The 21,132-nt window shown below is 38.3% G+C and overlaps 1 protein-coding gene across 7 annotated transcripts; it reads left to right on the forward strand.

Annotated features, from left to right (window-relative positions):
* Nucleotides 1-4,507: 4,507 nt before the first annotated feature.
* Nucleotides 4,508-15,359, forward strand: LOC103719267 (Translation elongation factor EF1A/initiation factor IF2gamma family protein). Of its 7 annotated transcripts, XM_088717706.2 has the most exons (12): nucleotides 4,618-4,901; nucleotides 6,970-7,075; nucleotides 7,206-7,327; nucleotides 10,094-10,249; nucleotides 10,369-10,506; nucleotides 11,419-11,702; nucleotides 11,825-11,935; nucleotides 12,199-12,689; nucleotides 12,811-12,979; nucleotides 14,200-14,439; nucleotides 14,519-14,653; nucleotides 14,856-15,359. In XM_088717706.2, exons 3-12 carry the CDS (start codon nucleotides 7,210-7,212, stop codon nucleotides 14,985-14,987), a joined length of 1,974 nt encoding a protein of 657 aa, XP_088573832.2. In that variant the 5' UTR covers nucleotides 4,618-4,901; nucleotides 6,970-7,075; nucleotides 7,206-7,209; the 3' UTR covers nucleotides 14,988-15,359. The 7 variants fall into 7 exon arrangements, with proteins under 7 accessions (XP_008806647.3, XP_008806645.3, XP_008806648.3 ...); XM_008808425.6 differs by lacking the exon at nucleotides 6,970-7,075 and having other exon boundaries at nucleotides 4,508-4,901; nucleotides 7,206-7,342; nucleotides 11,527-11,702; XM_008808423.6 differs by lacking the exon at nucleotides 6,970-7,075 and having other exon boundaries at nucleotides 4,508-4,901.
* The last annotated feature ends 5,773 nt before the right edge of the window (nucleotides 15,360-21,132 follow it).

The following is a 21,132-nucleotide window of genomic DNA, read 5'->3' on the forward strand; positions in this document are numbered from 1 at the left end:
CACTCCTCTAGACGGATCATGTACTGGGCGAGCTAAGAGATAGGAAAAGTGAGGGCGTCAGGCGGAGAACAACAGAGCTAATAAATGGTGAAAAGCGGCCAGAAGAACACTCACCGACATGAGACAGACGCAGCTGGCAGCCCCGACGTCAGAGACCCCCAACTCCCGGACCCGCCGACGGTCCTTCTCCAGCAGCACTGTTTCGATGAGGTTTCGGGCGCCATCGGTAGTGAAGGCCGACCCCGATTTCTCCCCGGAGCCGGATGGTGGTTCTGCAGCCTTACCCTTATCCATCGCCTGGGGAAGAGTCCTGCTGATTGTGCTCGGGGCGGGGGTCACTCCAGGAATTGATAGGGCCCCGCTCGGCCGGGGCCTCGGCGCGTCCCTCCTTGAATCATCAGGAGCCGGCTGAGTCGAAGGCCGGGCCGGGGACCGATCACGTCCGACCCGTCCGTCTTGAGCGGGCTCGGATGATACCTCCGGAATAGCGGCAGTCTCACCACCGGAGGGCTGATACAGCGTCAGCTGCCGGTCCGTGCCCACGGCGTCTCCCTGATCGGTGGGCCCGGACTCGTCGGTCGGCGTCGGAGGCACCTCCTTGCGGGACTTCTTCGCCGGCGGGGCCCCGCTCGGAGGAGCTCGTTTCCTCCTCCGGACCGCTTCCAGTAGGGACGACCTACCAACAGCCGGTCCCTTGTCCGACCGCATGACGTCGTCAATCTCTGCAACAAGAACGAGATGGTCGAGGGCTGAGAAACCGAAGGAAAGAACGAGACGAAAGAGGAGAAAAGAGTCAAAAAAGAAATGGTAGCGGGCTCACGGTCGGTGGGGACCGAGCTCAGACCGACATTCACCAAGGTATCCTCGGAAATAAGGCGGGCCACCGGGGGGAGCTGGCCCTCGGCAACCAACCCCTTCAAGGCAGCCAAGCCATCGGATTCCTCCCTCGACAGTCTCGATAGGCCGATCGGGGACTTCATCGGCGTCTCCCAGGTCGCCCTGATTTCCCAAGAGGGATCTACATCGATGAAGAAGAAACGCTCCTTCCAGCCGTGAATGGAGGAAGGAGCCTCTTTGACGAGGCCGCACCCTCGCCGCGCCGCAAAGCACCACCACCCTTTGTCCTGGGGGTGGCCACTCAGGCTGTAGAACTCCCAAAAAACATTCAGAGTGGCGGGAATCTCGTGCATGCGGCAGAGAACCTGGAAGACCGTCAGGGCACGCCACGAGTTCGGCACCAGTTGCGTCGGCGCAACTCTTAAACCCCGGAGTACCTGCACGACTAAGTCCGAAGGGGGAAAGCGGAACCCGGCCTGGAGAATGCCCTCATTGATGGCGATCTTCCCTGGAGGAGGATGGGACATCCTCTCCTCAGGCCCCGGGAGCGTAACGTTGCAGGCCTCGGGAAGGTGGTACCGAGCCACGAGTTTGTCTAAGTCTTCGGCGACCAGCTCCGACTTAATGTGGTCTGCTCTCACTTCGCCCATTCCTAATGGCCAATAAACCTACGGTCAAGACGGGGACAAGAAGGGGGGAAAGACCGGGACGACTGGGGTACACTAGTACAAAAGGAGAAAGTATGGAGAGCCCTAAGTAGAAGAATGGGGTAACTCACCGGAAGAGAAGGAAGAACGGCTCCGAGAGCGTCAAAGGAGAAGCAAGCGAACAGTCCGACGGTAACAACGGCAGCGCAAAGGGGAAACTCGAAAATGTCTGTAAAGAGGAAGACGGACGGGGGAGGGCCCCCGGTTAAATAGGCGGAAAGGCGGGTGATGCCTCGATGACGCCAGAGGACGCCTGGCCGCCGAAGGGTCGCTCGCGCCCCAAAGGCGAATCGACACCATTAAGGAAGGATGTCCGCCGAAATCCTCAGACTGCCAGGTCAGCAACAACCGCCATACGCCATAAAGAAGGCGGGGAGCTCGAAGCGCGCGCGCCTCTCCGAGGGATGGCGGCAATCTCGAAGCATCACTCCCTTCACCCGTTCCCCTTCTGGTTCCAGGCTCGGAAGTGGGGGGCTACTGTTACGGGGGAACTAAGCCGCCATGCTCCACGTGACCGGCACGCGCGCCCATGAAGACTACGGCTGTCCTTTGATCCAGCAATCCGACCCCGAGTCGGACATCTTCGGCTCCACAGCCCGACCTCGAGTCGGCTGCCCTTCGATCCAGCAGTCCGGCCCCGAGTCGGACATCTTCGGCTTCGCAGCCCGACCCCGAGTCGGCTGCCCCTTAATCTAGCAATCCGACCCCAAGTCGGATATCCTCAGCACCGCAGCCCGACCCCGAGTCGGCTGCCCCCTGATCCAGCACTCCGACCCCGAGTCGGAGATCTCTTGATAACGACAGGCTGCTTCCCAGAGGCACGCCGAGGCCTCCTGCTCCACTACTCCCTGCAACGGCTGTATCCGATGCTGTTCCACGATCTCCTGTATCAGCCGTACAAAGCGGAACTCCACTACGCCCTGTCATGGCCGTACCCAGCGCTGCTCCACGACGCCCTGTAACGGCCATGTCAGTGGCCACTCCATCGCGCCCCACGATGACAAACCCCCCTGAGAGACCCCCCAGCCAGGTATATATGCGGCTGGGGGGAGAAGGGGGGGTAAGCAATATCTTCCAGAGCACTCTCTTGCTTGCTATTATCATCTCTCCTCCTCCTCCAATCTCCTCTGACTTGATCGTCGGAGGGCCCCCGCTACCCCAGTGGTGGTGCGAGGCTTGCTCGCAGGTTTCCCGGTGGAAGGTGGAGCATAACCAACACCAACCAAGACAACTCAGACGGAACCCCGTTCACACCGCTGTGTCAATCGTTCTCGGTTTGGACCACCAGCAACACTAATTTAATTCATAAATTTTATAGAATTTTTAGTGCAACCATCCAAACAGACCTTTAGATGGCGTCTAAAAAAATTATCTTCAGGTTGGGCTAACCTTGACGTGGCTCGCATGGCCCGTCGGTCCAAATTGAAGTCAAACAGGGTAGGCCTGCGTTCATATAAATAATACTGTTTCGTGCATATAAGCTGGGTGGAGTACAACAAAAAAAGAATTTAAATCTAACTTTACGTATACTATAGCGTTCAAGTCATAATTTCAACTCCATCCATGAAATCAAGAAAAAGAATTATTTAACCATTTAAATGGACCAGGCGATCCATGGATGTGCAGGCTTGCATTGGGCTTGAACTACCTCTATCGTATCCAGAAGCGAGTTAAAGGCACGGAATTTATCCTAAAAACCTTTTTTTCGTATTATTTGAGTTCTAGTAAATTATATAGACACCCCGCTAGTCTGACAAAGTAAGGAGCCATAAAAAACTACAAAAACGCCTCTCATAAAATCAAAATTGATGATTAATGAAAGCTGTGTTCTCCTTACACATGTATTCACTTTGGTGCAGAGGATTCTGTGTTTAGTGAATTCTAAAATGATCCTGATGGATTTTGGAGGTGGCGATGGCGGCCAGTTGATTCATGATTGAATCCTTAGTTGCAGCTTGCTTCGAAGAAGTTTAGCATATTTGGGGCAACCAAGAAATCATTTACAAGCAAAATAAAAGACTGCTAGTTAGCTTTAGGTTAAAATTCGTGATGCAGTGTCTTCTAATCTATATAGGTAATGGGCCGAGTCCATTCTGATACCATTTATAAAAATTCAAAATCACACCCAAAATGACTAGCTATGAGATATTATTTGGATATTTTGATTCTGTATAAGTATCTAAGATCTACCCAGCGAATAATCGATGTGGGACTAAATACATACCCGCATGGATCCTCACACTTTTAGCTTCACCACCTTGCATCAAAGCCCATTAACCCAACCAATCACTGGACGAGCATTTTCTTCTCATTCAAATAAATTGAAACCAAATATATTAGAAGTATTTCATGGGGAATCCTAGGGCTCGTTTGGTTCGCAGGAAAAGAAGGGGGTAAAATGTGATCAATAGAAAAGTAATGAGATGCCTCTTGTTTGGTTAGAGTTTTCAAAGAAGAGAGATGAAAAAATTGTATTTTCATAGAAATATGATTCTTATATTTTATGGAAAAGTTTTTCCCATGAGAAACACGGGAAAGTTACTTTCTCATAAGTCGAGAATCACTTTATTTTTATTTTTTTCCAAAAAACCCTTCAGCATTAAAAAAGCATTTAAAATCTAATTTTATTAAGAGTATAATAGGAATTACACATAACTTTTTGAAAAAAGTGGATAGTCAACCAAACAAAAGCACTCTGAAAATCTATCACTTTTTCATCGTTAACCAAACATGCCAAAAGTGCTTTTTCAGGCATACTTTTTTTATAAATCTACTTCTCAAAAATCATATTTTTACGAAAAAAATACTTTTCGCGAACCAAATGAGCCCTAGGTTTGGGCCAAAAAGTTTTTGACCTGAAGTCGGGTTAGGATGAGTAAGGGTTAAGCTCACATATTAGCGGATGGACCCGTTGGAGATTGGAATCCCCATTTTGTCCCCACCGCCTCATCAATGGATGCTTTGGGGTACGTGGGGAGGCCGTTAAATGTGCTCTCCAACACGGAGTTAGAATTCGTCGTCCGATCCGATCATGGAGTTTGCGTTCTAAGCGGACTCTGCTTTCCTTCCCTTAATCATATGCACCGGCGAGATGGGAACGGGACACAAGCGGAGTGGAGCTGCCGAGTCCATCGTTCTGCGAGGGATTTTGCGTTATAAAAGTAGGAGAAGAAGAGAAATAAATCAATCGCTCTCCGCTCTTCTCATCCCGATCGTTCCCTAATCCAGGAAGAAAGAAAGGGGAGGGGGGGGGGGGGGGGGGGGTCCAGATTCGTTTCTCCTGCGAAGGCATTCGAACCGATTCGTTTGAGGAGTGATTCGGGAGCAGAGATCAGGGTGGAGAAAGAGAGGATTAGGGTAAGATTCCTCCTTTCACCGTCTCTTTTGGAAACTTTCTCCTTTTTTTTCTCCTTTTTTGGCTATTTATGTTTCGAAGAGGCAATTTGGGCATTGCTTTTGCTGTCTAATTATGAATTGAATAAAAACGGGTTTGGTTTGATTGATTAGTTTGGAGAACGAGTACATGCCATCATAAGCTTGGTTATGATGGTGAAGGTTGAAGAATTAGTCGTAGTTGGGTACAATTTTGGTTCAGTTCCATGATGTATGGAGCATGAACCATGCTATTCTGTACTATGAATTTTAATTGGTGCATAGGAGCTTGGGCGTGCAATTCAATAGAAAAATGCAAGCAAGCTTATCCTAGAGAAAATCATAATCTCATGTAGATGCTGGAGCTTCAATGGACCCCTAAACTTGGGATAGCTAATGGTAATTGTGCTTCAGGGCAGTCAATTGTGAACCTCAGGGCTGTGTTTGGTTGCAGAAGAAATTTTGGAGGAGTAAGGAAAAGCTATCTGGATAAGTCTGGAGGAATAAGACTACTCCATGGAATAAGTCTGCAATTGCAAGCAGAATAAATTAACCCAGAATAAATAGGTTATCTTAATATTACTCCAACCTATATGGTGGAGTAATTTATTAGTGTATCAGGTGGCTTAAATGGATTTAGAAGACAAAAGGTTGTGTTTCAACTTTTCATCAAAATCCATTTTGCCCTTCTAGAAAGTGATTCAATCCAAGTGTTCCAATAAGTGTTTGGTTGAAAAAGAATGTAGTAACTGGGTTGTGAAATAAGCTGAGGGACTAAGTGGTTTTTTGTCTCAACAAAATAGGCCTTCCACCATTTGTGAAAAATGGCTAAGTATGATAAGATAATTATAATTTTAATAATATTATTCAAATGTATTATTAAATGTTATTTTAACACTGTTATTTAAACATAAAAAATAATGCCATTTTAATGATACTATTTTATTCAATCATAATTAATAATATTAATAATTTGATATTGGTAGTAACCATTAATACTTTTTTTAATTAATAATATCAATATTATTTAGTTCATAATAATAAATAATCGTATTATGTATTATATATTATTATTTATATTATTATTAATGTTAGTATTTTTGTATTTAAATATTAAAAAAATAATAAGGACAATGGGATCAAAGGAGAGAATAGGCAAAAGATAATTGGGAGGGATAAGGATGGTGGGATAACAATTAAGCACACACCCCACAAATTGTTCTGCTGTTTGGTATAATAATTCTGCCATCCAAGCACAGCCTCAGTGTGTGCATTGTTACATTGTAGATGTCAATACCAGTGCTTGGCTCATGCCTTGGGATGTGGAGTGAAACTAATACTAAGAAACCAAAGGTATATAATTGGGACGGAGAAGATATCAAACAGTTCCCTCGAAACCTAATTGGGAATTTGTAGGAGTTATTCCCTGTTAATTACATTGGAACCATCTCAAGGGTCTAGAAGATACAGTGTGGCAAACATCTAGTGGCAAAGAACAGACTAAACCTTCTGCATGATTGTGAACATGTTTTTAAGTCTGAAGTGTATAATAGCTATCAAGCTAGATCCTCTCATGCAGCTGAGAGTGGTTTAGAATCTTTCAAATCATTTACCGAGATCGCTTCTCTTGAACTTTCATTTTTCCTCCATGCATCATGTGTTTCCTATGAATGAATCCATCACTTACTAAACTTTTCACTAGATCATGCAAAAGCAACACTACCAATTGGAGCACAAATACAACAAAGATTGTGCGAGTGGATTGGTTTGGGCTCTGATATTGCAGCTTGGAATCAGTTTATTATTTTCGTTTTTTATTTCCATTAATTTAAATTACTTTGATATCTGGACTGATGCTGATGTATTTCAAATTTATATGCTGGCTTCTGCTGCTTATTTTTGGATGCTTAAGAGTTACTATTTTTTATTGAGTGGTTTCTTTGGAATATTGTAGATTATACATTTCCATGCCTATCTGTTATTAAATTGACATCTAAGGTTTGTAGTAGTGTCTGCTTTTAGCCAAGTGGTTGGAACTTGCACTTCTTTTCAGACAAATTCCTTTCTTTTTTCCAACTTGCTTGCTGTGCAAAAAGTTTTATCGTCCGGGAAGGGGCTAAACTATTAGTTGCAGAAAGACTGCTCAAAGCTTTTGTCAGGTTTATGTGTTTCAACACATTCTAGAATACATTTTGATTTATAATACTAAATCATCTGTCTCTTTGGATCACAGGTTTCATATTTTAGACAATCTAACATTGTCTCATTCCTAAATGTTTTATCATTCAGAAAAATGCCTCGAAAAGTTAATCATGGACTTGACTATGATGAAGACTATGATGCATACGATGATTATGATGATTATGACTACGATTATGGTGCAGACGGCAATGATTATGAAAATGATAATGGTATGCAAGGAGATGGCAAGTGGCTTCTGTACTTGATATCTCTAATCTATATTCCTTTTATTGTTTTTTTCTCCTCGAAAATCTTTGTTGTCGCACTGTTATCTTGCCATTATAGTAGACATGCTACCAATGATTTATTTTGGTTTTGATTTGTAATTATGTCTTATCCTTTGATGTTTAACACTCTTACACTTGAATAGGTCGTGCAATACATCTCTAGGAATTCATCTTGTTTCTTTATTTTGTTCCACTGTTAAAGGCTTAAGACACAGGTGAACATTTTGGGAAGTCTAACTTTTAAGATAGAAAAATAACAGCATTAACTACTTAAACCTAATAATTAGTTGGAAAGATTAAACAAGTGATTTTTAACCTTTTATGCCTTGCAAATTAAATAGCATGTTGAATTAGTAAGAAAAAGATGTTGGAAGCATCAATAAGCAATCTTAACCTGTTTTTATTGCACGAATTTTGTGTTTGCTTATTCCCCATCATATGAGAGATCTTCTAATTGAGAAGATCCATCAACCTAATACGAAGACAAAGGTCTATCTAGTTTCTTTAGTTATTCAGTTAAACTAGTGTTTTGTTATTGGAGCATATAGCAACAACCATTTCATCGGGCATGCATATTTTTTGATTTTCTGATGGATTTACATGGTTTCATTAATGAAAATTATTTGATGTAGTGAGTAATAAGCTCTAATTGTTTGCCATTCTAGAATTCTTGTTTAGGCAAGGTTATATCATCTGTACTTAGTGTTTTAATCCAGATTTTAATTCTTCCATATTTCCGCAAAAGCATATTGTTCTATAGAGCGAAGGTCCAAAATATGGAATAAGCAAATGTTTCCATGACTCTACCACCTGGCCAATCCTGTTTGTTCCAGTTAATCCCTTTTTTATGGCCACATATCTTTACAACAGAGGAATACGAAATCTTTCTCCTGTTACGAATCGAACGTTTCAATTCATCCGAAACAAGCTCTCTCTTTCTCGACAATGTCTTTGTCATTTGATCCAATAGCATTCCGTTAGATAGGAACATATTTGATAAATATTGATAGTCTCGGATAGAGTATTAGAATGGTGAGATTCATTAGATAATGAACTATTTGTTCCAAGCCATCTCTGGCAATGAATTGAGGACTGAATCATAGTAAATGTATTTGCAGTCTTTTTAGCCATCTTCTTTTGAGCTTTATCTTTTTTACCCTTATCCATAAATCTGAAACCCTCACCATAAAGGGGTTTTGTCTGGCTGCACAACACACTGGTTATTGTAGAGTCCTTGCTAAACATTTATGCTAGTAGATAATGGACTAGGACAGAGGCAAGCAGATGCTCTGGGCTTTTTCCTAGCGTCATGGTAGACATGAAAGAACCACTAGAGGTAATCCATGATATTTATAAGTTCAGTAAATTTTAAATTTAGGGATCAAACTTAACTGAAGAGATATACAAAATGTGAGGTCATTATTTTTTTTATAATTTTGGAACTGTAGTAGCTTCAATCTTGTTTCACAAATAAATGTTGGTTATTGTCAAGAAGTTCCGAGAAATCATATTAGGATAATCAAGTTTTGCCAGTCTTGATCTGGATTTACATTTGATGAGAGGTCTAATTCTTGTTTAGTTTAGAGGCCACTTCTAATTATTTCATATGGTCAGTTGTAATTTCAGGAATGATGTTCAACCAGAATTTGGGGCATTGCTTTATTTAATTGATTCTCTAGTTGAGCTTCTGATCCTCTTTTTCCTCCTACTCAATTGACATTATTATGCTTCATACACTAAACCCGAGTCTTTCTCTAAATAGACCCTAGTCCTTCGTCTGTAGGTCACAACCCCAACATTTTATTTAGGCTAAATAACTCAATCTCATCCTTAGCCACATTTAACACTAGTCCACTGCTTAAGCCTCTACACCATAACTTAAAATGATCATGTCCTTGCCTTCCCCTCTTCGATGTAATGGATCCCTGGAGTTTAACCTTTTATCTACTTTCATTTTGCCTAGTCTTCATGACATGATGCTAGCATATTAAGTGTTTTTATTCTATCCTCTTCTCTGAACTCTTCTCAAATCCATGGGAAACTTGGAGGACTGCTAACTAATTTCATGAGCTTAAATTGCATTGTCATACCACCAACTAGCCTTTATAAATTTCTTGGCTTGCGCCTCCTTCAACATCAGCTAAGCTAAGAATTTGGCATCAATATATAAAAGGTTCATATGAATTTGAGAACTGACCATGAATGAAATTTGATGATCATACTTTGATCCATAAAGCTGAACCAATATATATGAAATAAGTTTTGTGGTGAAGTAAAGTATTGGAAGAAGCATGCTTAGACGAGGATTCTACAAGCAAGAAACTTTGTATGATATTCTACAACCTTTATATTCCAACAAAGGTTTGAAAGAGACATGTTTAGTCAATAATTTGTGTTTGCTGTGAGTTAGATAAAATAATATTTAGCCATCTTTGGAATAACTTGTTGCGATGTTTGTTATTTGTTACGATTTCAACCTTAACCTTTGCTCTTATCACATCAATGGCTCTACAGATTGTGTTCCTTCCCCTTTGCTTACAAGAAATTTTATTCTGCCCAATTACTTCTCTGACTTAACCGGATCTTTTACAGTTCAATTCAGCTGCTCAGTAGTTATTTCATCATATTTGCGGTCATAAGGAATTGGTTTTGTGGAAATAACTTAATTTTCTCACTGTTTTATTTGTTTCTGTTTCTTACTGTTACCAGGAAACTCATCTCAACAAGGCACTAAAGTTAGCAGACCTCGGATATGGCAGTGCTCCATTTGTACGTATGATAATGATGAGAGTTCATTGTCTTGTGAGATATGTGGAATTATCCGCGATTGCTCTGCCAACTTTGACAACAATGATAAAGATAAAGGCATGTTCTTTTGGGTGGTTATCATCGTTATTTGGCTGCACTAAATTTTGAATATCAAATTATAAATTCTGCATTGTTTTTGTTGCCTCTTTGATGAATTATGGCATAACAATGTGCAGCTATTGACATGTCCAAAAGTTCAGAAGCATCTATAATGGGCAAGTCCAATCTTACACAAGTGCCTTCTGCACCGCTCCAAACAGAAATAACTTCTGTTGGTTTTCCAAGTAAAAAAGCTAGCAAGTCATTTGGGAAAGGTAATTTACAAAACATTTTAATAATATCGAGAAACTTTATGGTTGTTTGTCATGATCACCATATTAATGTAGATCTGCTTATGTTATTTGGCAATGCATCATCAAAACTAAAGTTTCTTATGGTGTTTGATCCTAATTATGCCATCCTTTGGTTCGTTCACCAAACTCTGATTGTTGTATCTTGAAGCCCTTTAAAAATTATTATTGTTTCCATTTTTTCACATTATTAGTAACAAATACTTTTTTGTTAACCTCAATAAATATCTGTGTATGTGTATCCAAAGCTCAAGAATTATGTGTAGAGAAAGTGCATTTTAAAATTTCTGTGAAGAAATAGTGAAAATAAATGAAGTGACACATAATTGGCACTGCTTCTAGAAACCATTTTTGCTTGTACAAGTCTGTTTGATGTTCTAAACCATGTGATCATATATCTATCATTTATTAGTACCTGTTAAGTCAATAACATTGGCTATGGGGGTTATACTTTAATTCTTTGGCCTTATAGCAGTTTAATAGTAGAAATTATTTTTGAGGTTGTGCTATGAAATGTTATTATTTCAAAGTTCATTTTTAATGTCTCGTGAATTGCTTCTCATCTTACTTGTAAATGTTCGCACAAAGTCAGAAGTATATAGGTGATAATATCGCTTTTTCCCTTAACAGTTTCTGATTCTGTGCATTATGATTGATTAGGGACTCCATGTCTGATGATTCTGTATACTATTGTTTTTTTGTTTTGTCATACTATAGAAAGTTATGCAATATTATTGCATATTAGATTCCTTACTGACAATTAAATGCCCCCTCTGGCAGTTTTAAGCAACACTTTGACAGAGTAAGCTTATAAGAATTGTTGATATGCAAAACTGTGCTTGTAACATTTTTTTTTTTATGTTATTATTCCTCTAGTTCACGAGGTGCAGTCAGTTTCTGCCAGGGCAGCCTCCAGCTTCAACGAAGAGGGGATAGCTGTATCTAGTGAAATAACTGACAATTCATCTTTTTCATTGTCTAAAGCTTCCAGGGATGTTGAAGATGCAACAAAAAGTCTAGCCAGCAACCTAGACCATTTGAAGCTGAATAATAATACTATGAATAGTAAAAAAGCACCTTCACGCACTCCATACAAGTCAGAGAAATGGATGTTCCAGGACCAAGAGCAAGGAATTCTGAGCCAGTTAAATCTTGCAATAGTAAGTGATGCATCTTGTTAGGCCTGTTGGGCTTGATGCTCTGCAGTTTGACTTTAAGATTTTTGCATCATCTCATTGTCAATATTATTGTCTGAAGCGTGAGGTTAATTTAATCCTACTAGGTTGGTCATGTTGATTCTGGAAAATCAACTCTCTCTGGGAGATTGCTCTATCTTTTGGGACGAATATCGAAGAGAGAAATGCACAAGTATGAGAAGGGGGCGAAAGAAATGGTATATTTAATTTTTCCCCAAACAACATTGTTAAACGTGCTCTATGTGCAAAATGTGATAGAGAAAAATCATATGAAACCTGCTAGGTCTTGTTTCTAAGCAATGAAATTAGTAAGATTGAACCAGAATCAAGAAGCACCAACCCAGCCTCTATGGCAGGAACTTCTTTATGACGTAAATGATATATTTTATTTATTTACTGCGACTAACTTACAGTTAGTGTCCATGGTTTACAGTTTGTGTTCTATAATTTATTAATGCAGGGAAAAGGATCATTTGCCTATGCATGGGCAATGGATGAAAGTTATGAAGAGAGGGAGCGGGGTATAACAATGACAGTGGCTGTTGCATATTTTGACTCAAAGAAATATCGCATTGTTTTGCTGGACTCCCCTGGCCACAAAGATTTTGTCCCAAATATGATATCTGGTGCTACACAAGCAGATGCAGCTGTTCTTGTTGTTGATGCATCTGTTGGGTCCTTCGAAGCAGGTATGGATGGTAATGGTGTTGGACAGACAAGGGAGCATGCCCAACTTATCAGAAGTTTCGGTGTTGAGCAAATTATTGTTGCTGTTAATAAGATGGATATGGTTGGATACTCAAAGGAAAGATTTAATTTCATAAAATTGCAACTCAGCTCCTTTCTACGGTCTCGTGGATTCAAGGATTCATCAGTGACTTGGATACCTATTAGTGCCATGGAAAACCAGAATTTGGTCGAAGCTGCTTCCGATGTGCGTTTTTCTGGCTGGTAAGTTAGCAATTTATGATTTTCTATATGTTTCACATTCTGCATCTTTTAGTGGAATGCCAACTGTCAAGCATGCACCTTGTCTTGGCATAGCTGCAATAATTGAGCATTTTGCTTGTAGGTATCAAGGACTATGTCTGTTGGATGCGATAGATTCTCTGCAGCCTCCTCTAAGGGATTTTTCAAAGCCACTTATTCTTCCTATATGTGATGTCATCAAGTCACAATCCATGGGACAAGTGGCAGCTTGCGGGAAACTAGAGACAGGAGCTATTCGACATGGTTCAAAGGTATGTGATCTCAGTTGTGTTGGAGGCTAATCAGGAGGACATGCAATCATACTAACTGAAAATAAAGAATTGTTGCACGTGTTAAATAGAAAGAAATAAAAAACAAAAAACATCCACTGGAATATATGACACCTTAGGAAGGTTTTTTTCCCATACAATACTATTTATTGTGCCATCATGTTTTTATGCTGAAGAAACGTTGTTGTCTTAGGACGCAAGTAGAGAATTTATTAAATATATTTTCTGCTCTATACATCTTGGGATGCTTGTTTTGGTTGGAAACTTAATGGGAGGTTGAGTTCTAGGTGAGGCGAGGTTGAGATTTTTTTTTACCTATATAATTTTTAAATCTTATTGTGCTGAACTTAGATTTGAAAGGAGTGCTAAAATCAAAACAAGGTAAATTTGTTTGTTGTTAATTAAAAAAAAAAATCAGTTTGTTGTGAATTCAAGTTTAGTTGCTGGAATTGAAATGTGTTAAAACTTTTAGCAAGAAGGAAAATCATAATATGTAACCCCTGGTTTTTCTCTTGGAATCAAAATAAAGATCCTCCTGCTTTAATGGTCCATTGCTACACCGTAGCCAATCTGGTAGCCTGTTGGCTTGGTGAGAATGTTTAAAAGAAAAATGAAATTTCATATCAAGAATTGCAGCAACCATCTTAGGTCTTGTTTAGGGAAAAGAATTTTTAGACGTTTGATGACACCAGATGCAACATGACTGTTCTCACATGTTGTCCCATTCTTTTAAGGAACTAGTAAGCTGGTGGAGGTCTGGGGTCTGCCATAGTTCTGCTTCTTAATTAAAAGATAGGCTGTTCGCCATGTCCTTCTATGCTGTAGAGTTGGAGCCTTGGAGGTGGTGATTTCTGAAAGGTTAGATGATTTAGTAATGCGAGAAACATTTGACAAGTTACCTTCAACAAGCTTCTTTCATCTTAGGTGGGATCTTCCATGAGATGTCACTGTTGGACAGTCAGTCTTTTCATACATGTGAGGGTTGATGCTCAGAAAAACTCCCTAGTATAGGTTAGAAGATTCTCCCTCAAGATGTATGCTCTTATGAGGTTGTCTCTAGCTTTAAAGATTCCATATTTGCAACTTTCACTGGAGCCACTGCTAAATGTGCTTGAACCAAGTCACAGATGAACGGACTTGCTAATTTAAGGCAACTCGTTGTAGAGCAATTGTTGTTGATTATGTAAATTGTTTTGTTGCAGGTTCTAGTAATGCCTTCAGGGGATTTAGCTACAGTACGATCTATCGAGCGAGATTCTAGTACATGCAGTGTAGCAAGAGCTGGTGACAATGTAGCTGTCAGCTTACAGGGCATCGACTCAGGTCTCGTGATGCCTGGTGGAGTGCTCTGTCATCCTGATTTCCCTGTTCGTGTAGCAACCCGTTTGGAACTGAAGATCCTTGTCTTGGACAATGCAGCACCTATTCTAATTGGATCTCAGGTCAGGCTACCTAGCTATTGTTTATTTGCTTAACTTAAATATTTCTTTAGATGGTCTAAATGAAAAAGGAGAAATATAGGTCGAATTTCATATACATCATGCAAAAGAAGCTGCAAGGGTGGTAAAGATATTGTCGTTGCTGGACCAGAAGACTGGGCAGGTCTCTAGAATGGCACCACGGATTCTTAAAGCCAAACAAAGTGCTGTAATAGAGGTAAAATTAGATTAATATTTGTTTTGTTGGTAAAGTTATTGCCAATTGGTGCTGTTCTATGCAGTTCCTGATCACCCTAAATCAGCATCCCAAAATTGTGTCAAGTGTACTCTATCTTGCAACCTTTTTATTTGTTGTCATTACCATTGAACTGCCCAATTTGATTGAGTTTATTTTTATTCTTTTTTTTCTTTTCTGTAAGGTTGCACTTGATGGGGCAGTATGTGTGGAAGAATATTCCAAATGCCGGGCTCTTGGAAGGGCATTTTTGCGATCTTCAGGAAGCACCATTGCGGTTGGTGTTGTTACCCGGGTACCTGAGCCAGATTTGTAGCTCCTTGAGCAGCATCTGTTAATAAACATGGCGAACTCATGGAAATTGCCAAAACCACCATCATATATGCACAAGAACCATGGTTCTTCAGAGACGCAAAAAAAAAAAAAGAAAAAAAAAGAAAAAGAGAGAGAGAGAGAGAGAGAGTATGCAGTCCCCCACAAAGGCTACAGGCAGTTTTGGCTTGTTTTTGGTATTTGTAGATTTATGTCATGTATGTTAGCAGAAGTTGTAATATATGGTCCTTACACTTTTTATAGTTCCATGTGCTTGAGCTGCTACTAAATTTATTACTAGATTTTTAACTGAGTTGGTGGGGGATTGTAGAGGCATTGTAATTCGGTTATTTATATAGTTTTATTCGTTGTCTTATCTTTTCTGATTTCATATTATTACTTTGTGATTTCTTTTTTTGTAGCTGAGATAGAGGAATCCTTCCAATAATCATATGGGAATACTGTCTTAAATTTGAAAATGTTTTGAAATGCATTTTTAAAGTAGATGTGGTTGATAGAGCAATCTTTAACCATAATTTCCAAGTACTGTGCTGAATGCGAACCTTGTGATGGGCTCCACTTGAGTAGATCTTCAATGAGATCCGGTCAAGTCTAGATTGGATGATGTAGGTTTCATATGGGTGATCGGAGCTGTTAAATGTGATCTGCTATCTCTGAACAGCATATATATCAAAAAATCATATAATTTGGAGACTGCTAGCCTATGCATCAAGTGATCGAATATACATATATATATATATATATATATATATATATATATATATATATATATATATATATATATACACACACACACACACACACACACACATATATATATATATATATACACACACACACACACACACACACACACACACACACATATATATATATATATATACACACACACACACACACACATATATATATATATATATACACACACACACACACACACACACACACATATATATATATATATATATATACACACACACACACACACACATACATATATATATATATATATATATATATATACACACACACACACACACACACATATATATATATATATATATATATACACACACACATATATATATATATATACACACACACACACACACACACACACACACACACATATATATATATATATATATATATATATATATATATATATATAATTTGGTATTATTTAGATTATTCAATTTTTTGATCATTTGATGCATAGGTTAAAAATTTTTAAATTACATGATTTTTGTCGTAAGTAGTTTGTAGTTAGTAGAACACATTCAATAACTTGGATCATCGATATGAAATTTTATCGTCGAATATAGATATGAGCGGATTGAAGTGGAAATTTACTCGAGTGTAGCCAAGTCTAGTTTTATATATATGTGCGTGCACGTGCTGACGTGCGCCTGCACATATGTGCAAATATAGCTTACTATATATTTGTATATAATTCTTTAAATTATCGTGCTTTTGCATGAATAACTTTTTTGTTAATTTTGGCTTAACAGAATTATAAGTAACTGTTTGTAGTATTTTATGACATGGATGCCCTTTTAAGTTATTACGACTGAAAAAATTTAACAGTCAGGTTGTATTAAAGAGTTACATTGTTGAGACATTGTTTTGTCTTGAAGGACTACTTAGATAATTTGAAGTTCCATAATAGTGTCCATAGGAATCAATATTAAGCATCAGATTTGTGAGTACCCTCAGAAGACTTTCCTGCATCCTTCTGTACCATCACATCTGAAAATGTTCCACAATGGAGCAAAGGACCTTTACAAGCCTTTCGTCAATTCCAATTGGTTTTCCTGTAGAAGATCGGCGACTAAAGCCTGGACGGCTAGAATTGGTCCAAGTCATCTGGTTTGTGTTGTTTCTGATGGTGTAGATTAGGTTTATAATTCACGGCTATTTCCATCATGCAGAGAGCTCATATTATTTATTTATATGCTTTAGTATTTATAAGTTATGGAAAATTTATTGATAAAATAATCTGGTTGCATCGAGGTATACGGGAAAGTTATATAACCGTTTATATGCTGGAATCTGAGCAGTGATGGGACTCGTCGAATAGTGAACTGTGATAGCGTTCTTGTAAATAATCTTCAATTAATTAACAAAGAGTCATTATTTGATCCTGTCAAAGTAGGGCAAGCAAGCTATGCCATCAGTGACCTACCTAAGTTCGGCTCTCAATTAAGAAATCAGGCGAGCTAGACCTAGGTTTAGCTCACTCGAGCACAGCTTGAACTACCTCAAAATACTGGTATATAAGTAATATATTATTTTTTAATTAGACAAGAAAGGATGGAGAGAGTGGGTGATATAGTCCAATGTGATGATCCTATCTATTTGTAAGTCAAGTTATAGAACAAGATCATAGTCTAATTTGTTTAGAAGTTTTACAAAAGAAATAATTGAGAAAGGAGAGCATGTATATTAGTTAATAGTAAGAAAGCCAGCAAGATAACTAGCATTTTATTGAAGATATATGGATGGATACTCGTGATAAAAATTGATGGACGAAATTAAGAGAACATTTTTTGGTTTCTAAACTGTCATTTATATACTAGATATTATGTAGAATATTATGCTGGCACCCTCCTCTGCTTCCACACCCTCGACTATTGTTTTATATGCATCCATCTAGCATTACAAGTTGGGTCCATCTAAAACATAAGGAGATCTATGATTTTTGAAACATGTCAACAGCATCTGAATGCATGTGCATAAGCAATTTCCGACTAGATTTTGGATGGTTGCCATCCCTCTTTACATGTCCCCATTTCCATCCCTATTGTAGAGTCCCTGCTACATTTTTTTATAAAAAAAGTATTTGCAGTTTTTATTTTAGTGGCCCTTAGAAGCCATGAGTTGAAAATCTCTCTCTCTCTCTCTCTCATGGTTTGGAATAAGTTAATATTTAAAATGGCTAACGTAAGAGTAATATATATATAATCTTTGTCTTAGTTATCCGAGGAGAGATAGAAAGTGGCTTATCCAGCAAGAAGTCAAGAGAATTTATCCTAGAATAACTAGAAATAGATTAGTCTTCCACTCTCCATTTTGCTTGACTAATTAAGCTAATGCTTTTAGGCTACCATTACTAAAAGCAAGAAAAACATTTGCATTGAAAGTTCAATGAAGGAAATTAAATCCTTTTAGACCCTAGAATGTCAAGAACATAGCTAAGCTACCATTTACTATTATAGAAAAAATGTCAATAAATAAAAATAAGGAGTCGGTCTCCTATAGACTTTCATAATCCTTCCCAATGAAGGCATGATTTTATTAGTGCAAGACATGCGAGCTAATTTTTTCTTATTACACCTCATTTGTATGCATAAAATGAAAACAACCATGAGTAAATTTAGGTCATGATACAAAATTTTTCTAAAATATTATAACATGTGTTATCGATCCTACCAAACTTAAGAAGGCAAGAAATAAAATAGATACAAGAAACTAAGCCCAAGTAATCAAATAATCTATATTTGTAATTAAAGGTGGAGAGCATTTAATTCTTGTTACATTATGTGCACTCTGGCTCCGTGTGAGAATTCTCACCGCAACAAGTCATTTAAGTAATGAAAAGCTTTCAACAATTTCTAGTTCAAATTTAAAAATATATATAGAAACTTAGAAATATAAATGTAATAATAAGTGAGCTTCAAATAGGCTTCAGGTCTCTTCTCTCTTTTCCTCTATTTGGCATGCATAACATACAAAAATTTGGTAACATAATCAGTTTTCCATGCATGCAGCTCTCTTGAAGTGGGAAAAAATGCTATATTAATTTCAAAATTGGTTTTCTCAACAACCGAACCCTTTTCAAATTCAATTTCAAAGTGTATGAAAGCTAATCAGATATCATGGATTATTAAGTTATTCATATTATCTTATATTTTTAGGTAGAGTGCATTTGCATTCAAACTTTTCGTTGTAACCCAAAAAGAAAAAGAACAGAAAAAGATAATGGAACAACCAGTGCAAAAAAAAATATCTACTTGGGACTGGGAACAAAATCAACTCCCTTGATAACCTCTCTATAGCAATTTGGAATGGAATAATATGTAAATGGAAGAAAAAAGAAACAGAAAAATTTGGAACAATTTGGTAACAACAAATTTGTTAAGGATTTTAGAAGGAGCTTGTTTTTTAAGAAATTTAATGATATTTTTTTGTTTATCTTATTTTTGCTGTGTAAATGTTCAGGAATCTAAAAAATTCAGCAAGTTTCTTAAGGTTTTAGCAAAATAGTTGTCTAGGAATATAGTCCAAATTTAAGGATGCATAATTATAATTTACAGTTATTCACCTATACTGACATAACCTAGTTGATATTTCTATATTTTTTAAAAAAAAATTTGAATTCTAGAGGGGGGCGGAGAGAGCTTTATTTCTCCTATATGTTTTATAGGTGTAGAGAAGCGAAGAGATTTTCATGTTACTTTTTTTATCTAGAATACTCTCCATGCAAAAAACAATCCCTACTTGTAATCATGATGCGTCTTTTTTCCTCTAGCCAGGGGTTTGCACATGATTAGAATTTAATACATCAATAAGTGTATTATGGAAAAATAAAATTTGGAGCTGAACTAATTGGCCTTTGCTCATGAACTTATTCATATTTCATGACTCAAGTTAAAGATGATTTTTTTGCAATTGAGCTTGGATATGGTCAAAGCTTATTATAGGTTACTGTGGCCCTCGCTTCACCCAATAGTTTTGTAGTGGAGCCTCTCTACTCACTTCAAGAAATTGATTTTAGTGCATTTCTTCATCTTCATCTTCATTTTTTATTCTAATCCATGGTTGGAAAACTCGGTAAGTCAATTTGTGACTCAATCAAGATGGCTAGGCTACTATAAAAAGACAAGCAAAATCCGGACGAGTCTTTGATGGCTCGATTAAATCGATGAGTCAAAAAAATGATCGGTTCATGTCCTTAATTTTTGTTTCCGCAAGATCTTAACTTGGCTAAGTTAGATTGAGTCATTGATAAGCTATGTCAAGTCATCTCGAGTCAAACCAAATCATCACCAATTTAGATAATGACAACGGTATTGATGATGAATAGGAGCAAGGAGACAATGGATGATGAAACAAAACTTTATCCCTTTGCTAGCAATAGCTAGAGATCATTGTGATCTTTTGTATATTTGCGAAAGACAAGTTTAATCACAAGTGATAAGTTTTTGTTTAATTTGAAGTTTGCATAATTTCTAGACTAAATAACTTGAACATGATTTTTAATTACTTGGAATGTAGATGACCATTTTGATAATACTATTCTTCCACTTGATTTTGCATTTAGTTACCATTATTGAATCTATAATATCCATATAATTTTCATATATTTAGAATTTTAGAATAAATTTAATTCATATTAGTTATAGATCTTTAGCATCATCAAATGTCTTTTAGTGATTTATAGAAACATGTCTTATATATAATACATGATTCATCTGAGATGCCAATGTGACTTGTCTGAGTCGAAAAATTAATTGAGGGTGAGTCGAGTCCAAGTCATGAGTTTTGCAACCTTAATTTAATCAATAGTATATCTAAAAGAATTTCCTATCTTTAAGGTCTGAGATAAGGTTCCGTCTATCTCCCTATTTGTTTATTATATGCTCCGATGCCTTTTTCACATTTGATGAGTTTAAAGAAGGAAGGAGGGTCCATCCATGGTATACGAATAGCCTGCACCATCTATAACATATTTAATGTTTGCAGATGATCTCCTTTTAATTGGTAGCGACCAATGATGAGTTTTCATGATTAAAAATGTGTTGGCATCTGGTCAAGAAGTCAATTATGAAAAAACTTCTCCTTTATTTAGTTCTAACATCCAAAGGCATAATATAAAACCGAGGTAGTAGTACGGTGGGAACAGAACTTTGATTTCACCGGAGTGGCCCAGGTTTGAAACGCGTGGGTGTCGATTAAATACGGGGATCGGATGCCGCCCACCTGGTTTGTCTGGTGAAGTCGATATCTGGTCCGTCGTTACTTAGGTGATGCTAGTGTGACGTACTTATACGGGGATAGGGCTGCCATGCTGGTGGGGCTCTGCCATGGATGGGGAGGGTATGAGTAAAAAATATTCTACCCGCATC

The sequence above is a fragment of the Phoenix dactylifera genome, chromosome 3 (assembly GCF_051530095.1).
Source record: "Phoenix dactylifera cultivar Ajwa chromosome 3, Ajwa_hap1_PhDact_Kaust_v1.1, whole genome shotgun sequence".
NCBI classification, from domain to species: domain Eukaryota; kingdom Viridiplantae; phylum Streptophyta; class Magnoliopsida; order Arecales; family Arecaceae; genus Phoenix; species Phoenix dactylifera.